The sequence below is a fragment of the Pomacea canaliculata genome, linkage group LG4 (assembly GCF_003073045.1).
Source record: "Pomacea canaliculata isolate SZHN2017 linkage group LG4, ASM307304v1, whole genome shotgun sequence".
In the NCBI taxonomy this organism is placed as follows: domain Eukaryota; kingdom Metazoa; phylum Mollusca; class Gastropoda; order Architaenioglossa; family Ampullariidae; genus Pomacea; species Pomacea canaliculata.
Genome location: NC_037593.1, coordinates 7189767 through 7200266, shown reverse-complemented (window position 1 = coordinate 7200266; position 10500 = coordinate 7189767). Strand labels below are relative to the sequence as shown.

The window sequence follows — 10500 nt, the reverse complement described above, 5'->3', positions numbered from 1 at the left end:
AATAAAATATAAGAAAAAATAAAAATTAAAAAAAAAATCTGTTTCCAAGTTCAATATCTTCTACTTCAAAAATTCAACAATATTTTTCGGGCCAAATCTGAAGGAAAAACAACTCTTCCAGAGTTTTCACAGAACCATACGGCATCACTATACTGACATGCATGCTACCAGTCGCCATGCAGCCTACGCGCGCAAAGCATTATATATGTCAATATGCTCAGCTTGTCCAAAAAAGTCATGGCGTAAGCGTCGCTGGCATAGGTGCAGTCAAACGAGGGCTTGCCTTCCTCTTTATCATGTCTGCCAAAACTCGCCCTTAAAAAAAAAGATGCCACAGTCAAAATTCAGAAGTTTGGGACAGTGTACCACTCCCTATGCAGAACTGTAAAGATTTGTATCCAGTTTACAGATGAATAAGTAAAATCACTCTACCTGCTTTAAATACTAGCAGCTTTTATAGGAGATAATTCAAACATATTACACGTGCCAGGGCTATTAAAAAAAAAAAAGGAGCAGGATATGTGTAGCGTTCTCTGTTGCTTCACATCCCTAATGTATAGGGGAAAAAATCTCCAAAAATCATAATTTAAAAAGGAAAAAAGATGCTCCCTCAAATGAAGACCAATAGCTGCTTGCAATCTTATCAACAGAGGTGGAATTTTAAGCTACAAGTGATAAACTGGTACAGTGTTAGCTAAAACCTTTATCCTTATAATGAATTAAAAAATTAATTAGCTAAAATATCAAGAACCTTACTGTGCCAGAGAAAACAGATTCCTCAACTTTACTTTCCAGTTCCCCCAAAAAACCCACAAAAAAATGAATGCCAATTCAGCAAGTCATCCTGTCAAATGATCAATACAGCATCTCACTTGATTATCCAGCTAACATGGGCGTTAAACAATACCAAAGCCCTCTACCAGCATCATCAGTCTCGGACCAGAGAAAAGCTTACAAGGATTCCTCTGACACAGAAGACAAGCATTTCGTTGGACTGCACAGATGCCAGTCTTTTTATGCACCAAGGCTTGATGGGTAGCGCCATCACGCAGGCATCCGCAAGGATGCATGGGAGGAGATTCCCCTACCAGACGTCCCTGACCTCAAACTTTTTTTCTTTGGAGTGGGGATGGTGTTTGGGGGAAGAGGACACTAGATTTTTTTTTGGGGAGGGGAAAGGGGAAAGGGAGTTGTCTTATCATTAAGGTCAAAGAGGCCTTGCTCTGGCAATATAACGCAAGGATGCTGCTGTAGTGAGGCAGGAGCAGAAAAGATTCATGTGGTGATGGTAGTGGTGGAGAAGATTGTGGTGCACATGTACCAGCAGAGGTGTGGTCGGCTGCACTGGCTTGGTAAGGGCGTCCTCAAAAGAAGCCTGGGTAATCTGCAAGAGTCCATCAATAAGCTTGACTCACTGGGTGTTCTCCCCCTCTCAGCAGACTGCTTGCAGCAAACTTAAGTCAGGGTTATTATCTATTAAGCATACTCCATTTATTATGCAACCAAGTAAACAGGTTCTCTTCACATTTTGCGTGAAAAGGGTTCTTTTTATGTGTAGCTTGCTGAAAAGTTTAGCCCAGCTTCAATCTTAAAGTTCACAGTTTGGATACATTGCCTTGGCAGGGAACTGTATAAGATGTACTGGGACAGCTATTTATCAACTAGTTGGGATTTGTTTCAAGTATAACCTATTCATGTCAACAAAAACCTATTTTTCAAATGACTTTAAAGTTTAACATTAATCTGTCAAACATACCAAGATGACAAAAGTTTTTCTACACATTTGTAATGCATATCAACACATACACCATCTTTCTTAGCAAAATCTATTAAAACTTCAAAGGACTGAAATTTACATGGACGCAACAACAGAGTGGGATGGGAGGAGGGGAAGGGAAGGAGGTAGCAGATGATGTGGCCTGAAAGACATCAAGAAAGGGATCGGTGTACCATGGAGTTAGATTGTTAAACATGCTAGGGGGAATCAAGGAGGCAACATTATAATGCTACACTTTAACAAGCCATGTTGCTTGCAAATTTTTTCCACCCGCAGCATGCCCCACCACCTCCACCCTGCAAATAATACCTAAACTGGGTCGGGGCACTTGATAGGGACGCGCGCTCATGCACAGCATGCATGCAAAAATGCATAAAAGCTCAGACATGCAACTGATATAAGATCAGTCACCGCTAGGCATAAATGTAATCCAACACTGCGCCTGCAGATCTGGAGATGATGGCTACAAAGTTATTCTCACCTGCTAGCTCCCCCAAACCCCCAAATTTTCTCCTGTCGAAGGCATCAGGTAAAATAAGAAACATTTTTTTCCACAACTCAGTTATTATCCACATTTTATGAAAAGTGTTTGCATTATCTTAGTTTCAGAAATAAGTAAACAGCTGATGGACTCTTTAGTTTTACTTTAGCATGTCTCTCCCAGAGCTTTCAAAAAAGAAAACTTAAAAAAAAAAAAAACTTTAAAATGTTTAGCTGTCTCTATGCGATAGTGGCTGAAGAGTTGTTTTTCCCCCACAGCTGCGCAGCCAACTATGAAAATCCAACTGCTCCAAAACAGCAGGCAGATAAAATTAAAGTTTGGTTTTGGAAGAGGCGGGGAAAGGGAGTAGAAGAAATAAAAACACAAAATATTATGATCAATGAAGTCTTGGGTTCAAATACCAGTTAAAGCTTAAGCACAAAATACGTCACAGTAGTGTGGCAGATGCCATCATCACACATACATCACTGCATTTAATGATTCACTCCAACGCAGCCAGTCAGGGACCACATGTCGAACATTTTTAAAGCAGTTTTAGAAATAGTTTTTCTCAGCAATAAGCACGCACATGAGAAAACTGACATCACTCTATTCTTTCAAACACTAATTTCATAAACTTTTTTCCTGAAAGCTGTCAACATGGTCTCCTGACTTGGCAGCCCATTGAGCCCGACTTGGGCAGCAGTTAGCCTATAGGCTATTATGAAGCTGCTGTTCAAAAACCAAATGATTAAAGTAAAAGAAATCATGACTTTTTAGAATGACATGCCCATGCACACCCCAGGATTTAGTCTGAAGAAAAGTGATACACAATGAATTTATTAATCTGAGGTTAGAAGAAATAAGTTCACACTTTTCAATGCCATGTTGAACCAAAGAGGGCCACCAACCCCTTTCTCTCTCAAAGGTAAGTAAATAACTGTTTATCAATGGGAACTGTGATGGAGACATTATCTGAAACTGGATGAAGAGCAGGCAGCATGAAATCCAAGTGCAAGGATATGGGTGGGAAAGTGAAGAGGTAATATTTAAAACCTGTTGGAGGCATAAAGTCACTCTTAAAGGTCAGGGGGTGATAATTTTCTTTGTGCAATATGACCCAAGACTGAGGTACGTTGTAGTAAAATGAGAGGGAGGAACAGCAAAGTTTTTAAAACCAATGCGGCACTGCCATCAAACTAGGCAAAACGAGTTAACTGCCATATAATTAATGGATCATGCACATTCATTTGCAATCCAATCATTTTCTTTGGCATTTAGATGACAACAGCATTGATGGCTACTGTTCATCATTGTGGGTTCTAAGTCATGTATGAGAACTTATGATGCAGGAATAAAAGTTTAAAATTTGCACTACATTATCTGTACTTCTGGAATGGGGAGAAGACTTATCAAAATAGGAATATGGAGAAACCATTAAAGGAAAAGAAGTCCAGACAATGGAATACTACTCAACTGTAGATCTTGATGGCATCCTATCACCAAAGACCATTGTGTACCATCACAAACATGCACAAATGTTACCCTGTAGATCAGACCTGGGCATGGGCCGGCCCACCTCCTGTCTCTGACCGGCCCACTATATTAGTCCATCCCTCTAAAACCATCCCAATTTCTCATGCGGCCTCTTGGGAAAATTAATTGCCCACCCCTGCTGTACATGGTCTTGTGAAATTATGAATCCTACAAGTTTTTTAAAAAATCTTTTCTTAAACCATCACTAAATGTATCAAGGATCATCCTCTGAGCTTGTGAACAGACAAAACACAACAGCAAAGGATCCACCATGACCAGAATTATTTTAGCTGACTCTGTCCCATAATCCCTCTTACAGGTCAATCAAAAACGGGAAATAGCGCTGACATTAATGAATAAGCTAACTGCTCCTGATGTGTATACTCAGAAATATACAACAAATTGTAATTCCTAACATTTCATCATGCTTGTGTTTCGATTTTTAGATTTTATAGATGCTTCTGAACAACATACTGCTAACACCTCTATTCTTTAAAGCATCCTTATTTCTGCATTTATTCAATAAAAGGAATCATAAGAGCAATCACTCTAACCACAGCTTTGCAGCTGTATAGTGAAACAGATACCATCACAAGAAATGCAATACAATGTTCATATCAAATGAAATTGTTGCAACAGTTGTTTTCTGCTCCTCCTCTCTCTGTGCTACCCCAGCCCCCACTTACGACAACAACTACAATCACATCACCCAGCATTCTAGTAACAGTCACTGCACATACATCCAGAGATACTAAACATTTCACAGCAAACAGACCAGTAGATTTCCTGCCGTGTGTGTGTGTGCACGCACACATGCACAAAATGATAAATTGGAAAGGAATGCTGATGATGAGACTGCAAGAGAGAAGATACCAGAATGGCACTAGAACTGTTTCACATTTATTCTACTGCCAACAAAATTGAAGGGGGTGGGGGAAGGCCACGTTCAATACTATTTATAATACAGTTTAATGGAGCGTTCAGGACCAAGTAGAAGACACCGGAAAGATGCTTATAAAACAGATAAATGGAATGAAGTTGTCAATATAATTATATCATGCAAATGCCAAGCGGGTCAAGATGGTCAGACCATGAACAAAGAAACAGGCACAAAAGTTTCACAATGTTCACAGATCTTTGTGTATGTGTATGTGCACTTCCTTCAGCCCCCCAAAACAAGCATTAAGAACATGACATACCATGCTCCTGACAAACATATCTCATGTAGTTGAGTTGATTATGCAGCAGGTTTAAGCACTTAGCAGCCAAACATGCCCATGCATGCAAGAGCAAACTACTGAGACTATTACATATCAAGCAAAAGATTCTTTTGTATTTACAAAGGGTTAGTAAAGGGAGGGAAACAAGCCTTATGTAAATGTTGGCAAATGTTAGAAAAATACCAACCTTCCTTCTCTCTCGTCATAGCAATTACTTCTTAATGACATCCTCCTCCCTTAACTATCTTTTTAATTCTAGAATGGGAAAGCAAGCTCTTTTTTGAATAACAGGTTTAACTCGAACTGTAAGTTTACTACCTATACATATTCTCCAAGAATTACATGTGATTCAAATGGCGAAACAAAATTTGTAGATTCTATTTTCTTCGTTATGTACCTGGATTTAATACTTTAATTCTTTGGCCAAATGTACCGTTTCGATACTTTTCATACATTAATAATCAAAACTTCTAGTACTGCTTTTCGGAAGAAAGAGCTCATTCTCTTAAGGGGTGAGCACTTTAAAGTCCTAGGCATGTGCACATGAACTTGGCCACATGCATACACTCCCCCTACTACACACACAAAATACTATTAAAACAATAGGACAAGTAATAAATACATTTTAAGTAATTAAGTTTTTTATCCTAGATTCAGTGTGTGACATTTTTAATGTTTTAGTTTTTTTTCTGACCTTCGGGTCCTGGTGGTGAATGCCACTCTCTGGTTGCCTAAGAAATGCAGACAACAGGGGTTACAAATGCTGGTTTTGCCACTCTCTCTGGTTAAGCTTGGTTGAAGCAAAGTTTGCTTTTTCTGGCTTCTTCCCTCCTCTAAGCAAACGTGCATATAATACCATACCTGGGACAGTTTCTTTGGATTCATTCCATGATGAGTGAGGGATAACACACCATTTGCACTGCTTGTTAGGCAAAACCAGCACACACTCTTCCTCGCCAAGCTTTGGATCTTGAAAATGCTGCCAATTCATTAAACACTTTCACAACAACCATCAAAATTCCATTTCAGTTAGCTCTTTGGGGAGAGGGAAAAAAAAAAAACAAACTAAAAGGTTTTTGAAGGAAGTTTTTTTTGCTTTTTAAAAAAAAAAAAAAACACACCCACACACCATGCAGGTTTATAAACAATTTATGAGTTTTTATTTCTGTACAACTAGAGTCAACAGAAAATTACATTTTTTGCATGTCTTTCCTGGCGAAGCTTGCTTCTTACCCCCCACCCCTCAATCCTCAAAGGTTTTACAGTTCATATTTCCCCCTCTGCTAATAACTCAAGTACAGTAACAGAAGCACAGGCTACCCTAAACTGATAATAATCAGGTGACTGACAAGGTTCTCCGTTGCTGAGGCAGTATAAGAAGGGAAAGACAGGAAAACTTAAGAGCTATACAATGTAAAGGCAAGGAGGGCCGATACATGATGCTTTGATATCCCTCAATGCAAATGCTGATGTGGAAAATATGGACGTGTCCCCAAAATAAAAAGCTTGTAAAGGTTTATAAAATGATGGTCTGACAGACTGGGGATAGAAAAGATGGCGAGGGGACATAACTGACATGAAATAGCTCCTCCCTACTTATCTGTTCTTTCCAAATATGCAACAAGCGATAACCAGCAGAAAATCTATTCCCTTCACAAGCAAATCAAAATTTCTGCTTTCAAAAAGTACACACATTTTTGTACATCTGTCAAATTTTGGACTATTTGAGCGAAACTATGTGTAATTTCACTGAAAACTGCTTTACATTACTGTTCAATTTATCTAAAATTTTTCTACTTTTTTTTCTTTCTTTTCAGTAGACTGCTTAACTCCAAAAGGAAAGAAAATTGCAATTCTTGCTTTTCTGGCTTTTAGAGAGTAGGAACTCCTTCAGCTTTTTTCAGAGAAAACAATGTTTTGCATATATCCATTGTTCTGGAGATAAAGCTACTTAAGAAATCACTTATTACATAAAGTTTACACTAACATACTGAGCTTTTAATCTGAAAATGCTACTATTTCCATGTCACATCATCTGACATGCAGGTCTTGTCAGGGTTACATCTCTTCCACATTTCTGTCCATATCTAGCAGATGACACTGAGGGAGAGTCTTGCTATGTAAGTAAAGCACACCAGCAGGGATTTAAAAAAAAAAACAGCTTAAAAAGTTCCTAGGAGATCATGCCAATCTCTAAAATACTGAATCCTTCCCATCCCTCCCTTTGAAAATCACTTTCAGAATGCTGTGAAAGCAAGACACCAGCAAACTTTGTCAATGCAATCCATATTTGTGCACCTGAACATGAAAGCTTGAAATATAAAAAAAGATCCCGCATCTTTATGGCAAAATGTAATCAAGCAAAAGAGACAGAGGATTGACTATGATCTTAACAAGTAAAAGCAAAGTACAGCAATGGATGGGCAGCGGTGACAAAATAAGAAATATGTTAGATCTCCAACATTATGGGCATCTTCTTTACACACATACACACGCACATATCAAGAAGCAGACTAATTACTGAAGTTGTCAAAGCTGTACACAACGAAAGACCTCTTTCTCTTTACTAGCACGCAGGCTTGAAACTTTGTCCACAAACCTTTCAGTGGGAAGAAGGTGAGAGCTAAAGGCAGCTGGAATGTTTTATTAATCTGCCCCACATTTCGCAGTTTTCATTACCGTTCATGTGGTAAAGATTACACTAGCACAGGGTGCATGCAGATCACATACATAATGTTCAAAGCATTATGGGTCATCTATCAGCAAAAGAATTCATTTTATTTTCTCACTGATAGTTTTTCACTGAGGGTTTGTGCAAGACCACATTTCAAACATATATGCAATTTCCCCAACATCAAAAATTTATTTTTAAGTCTTAAGTATGCCAAACAAAAGCTTGCCTTCTTCCCTCTGGTGCTCAGCCTACCGAACCACTGAAGTTAAAATAAGTGGAAAATGCTGACCAGTGGAGACAGCAGGGAAGAAAACTCACAATGCCATCTATAGTCTTGTCACTAACATCAACAAAGGTTGTGGAATGCCAAAATAAAAACTAAGTGTGCAGCACTTGCTCAAATGCAAAAGCTTTTTTTTAAATATAAAAATGGACTTGGAAGAATTAGCAGAAACCAAAAGAAGTAAATTTCTGTCCTAAGTGACATAAAGTCTTTGCCCATAAAATATAAAATCGAAGTCTTTTTGCCAATGAGATCAAGATAAAATCTTACAATGCTAGTTTTTCTTTTGCTTTAAAAAGAAAAAAAAAACTCTTACACAAGGAAACCACCACACACTTATCTTAAGGATAAACAATATTCATAGTGAAATGACAAACATGCTTATAAGACAAATATATCTGCATGAGAACAAGAGCTGCACAGCGGCACTGCTTACTGTTGCAACATGGTCTATAATGCATAGTGCTCTGCAAGACGTAATATAATGCATGGTCACAACAGCTGCTACGGCAGTTGCACACGTGACCAAGCAACACTGTACATTTGGTTCCTGGCTTCTACAGCATCCACGCATCCAAAAGTCATTGCTAAGTTCAGTTCAATAATGACATTCAAAGATAAAATGTACATTACCTAATTACAAAACACAACATTAAAGGGACTAGGCAGCAAAACTAAAAATGTGTTGTTTTTTTAAACTCTGCATCTTTCCAGTCATAAAATTCCATATCATTCCAGCAAAACTATACAGTCACAAATTCTCTTCTGTATCTGCATGTACCGACAGCACATCTGTTGTGAAATACAGTCCATAAATGTCTGGTTACATTTTGAAAAATTCAGTGGTCTTTTTGTATGCTGTATGTCCACTTCTGCTGACCAACATCCAGTTGGGGCAACAAAATTTTAATAATTTAAAAAAAAAAAAAACCCAAACCAAAAATAAGAAGGAAAGAAGAACTTGCGAGGTCGATGAAATTGATAAAAACACAAAAACAACATGATTGTTTAAAATAAGAAAGTGTATAAATTAGGGACAGGGCTATTAAAGTTGTCCGACTCTTGCTTTAGGATCTTTCTCTTGTAAACGACCTCTTGTAAACAAAGTTACACCAAGCTCGCTCTCTCCTAATTTTTATCTTCCCACCATTCTTCTGCTCTCAAGCTTTCAAAACAAAGGTGCTGACTTTGAGCACTTCCCACATACACTTCTTCATCCCCTAGATTTAAACACTGGAAAGGTCATGGCCATGGTCAAGTCTCAAACCTGATATAACTTATGGTCTCATCCCCTCTCTCCAGCAAGCTTTCTTTTCTTTCTGCTCTTCCTATTCCACTAAGACCGCTGCTGAAAATGGACGCACAGTAGTAACCAGAAATCATGACCAGAAAAGAGCATTGCTGCAACTGTTTGCCAAGACTGCTCACAATTCACCCTGGGTGAAGAACAAAGGTGTACAAAGGGTTAATCTTTCAAATGGAAAGCGCCAAACATCTGCAGACGGTCAAATTCAACGTTAACAAGCCAGAACAAGCTTTGGAAAACGCCATCCAAAACCACAGCAATCAAACCAAGCTCAGAAAAGACATTCAACTCCAGGCAATGAGTCCATACTAACACATCAGCATCCAATGCTTGACAAGGTGTAACATCTTTCTCAATGCACTATGTGCTAGGCTGGGTTAAGGTGCGAGAACAACTCAATGTCAAAAAAGGGAAGAAAATGCCCCACGAGATCCAAAATGAGATGGATTTACAATTATGGTACAAATAAGTTATGTAGATATCACACAAGGGCGATTTCTATATTTGATTGATATCACTGAAAATAATGTGTTTTCATTTAAGACAGGGATGAAACCAGCATTCAAACCTGAAAACATGTACCAACTTCATTTCACAGCAGCATTCACAGACACCTACATATGAGTGTAACAAGACCAAAGATCAAGATGATCATGAAGTGCACACTAAACAGGAATAGAGGACCAGTAATTTTTGACAATAACAATACTGCAACAAGTACATTGTGCCAAAAGTGAACACCACCTGAGCCCTGCGAAGCTGCAGCTTTGGTCCAAGGAAACATTTCACAGCTTGTGCTGTGCTGAACCACATTTTGCGGCAAACTTATAAGACAAAATTTACCATGTCAAAAAGTGGGCTTCTTGTTAACCTCTCTGGCAGACATTCTGTTTTCTACAGAAAAGAATTAGATGGGGCATAAGGATCTAGACTAATGTTTACTCTAACGCTCCATGCACCTGGTTAATCTGTGATGCTGATGAGTCCAGCTTACTTTAAATGAGGTATACCTCGGTAGAAGGCATGGTAAATCAGCAAGCTCAAACCAACAAGCAGGAGAAAAAGGAGGTTGAGGAGAAATAAATACAATAAAAAAATTAAAAAAATAAAAAAATTAAAAAAAAAAACACTGGAGGAGAAAACACCCTGTAACAACTTAAATATCACTTGACATCTAGGAGTATGCTGCTCAAAACTAAAGGTGGCTATGCAGCAAATTTTAT

The 10500-nt window shown here is 38.4% G+C and overlaps 1 protein-coding gene across 3 annotated transcripts in view; it reads right to left on the bottom strand.

Annotated features, from left to right (window-relative positions):
- LOC112562356 (calcium-transporting ATPase sarcoplasmic/endoplasmic reticulum type-like) overlaps window positions 1-10500 on the bottom strand; it is a 48552-nt gene that overhangs the window by 2847 nt on the left and 35205 nt on the right. The window contains exon 26 of one of the 3 annotated variants that reach the window (XM_025235588.1): window positions 1322-1384. The exons of the other annotated variants lie outside the window; for them this stretch is intronic. Within the exon in view, the coding sequence (XP_025091373.1) occupies window positions 1365-1384 (20 nt within the window). The 3' untranslated portion in view covers window positions 1322-1364. The remainder of the gene's footprint in view (window positions 1-1321; window positions 1385-10500) is intronic. 3 annotated transcript variants of the gene reach the window in all.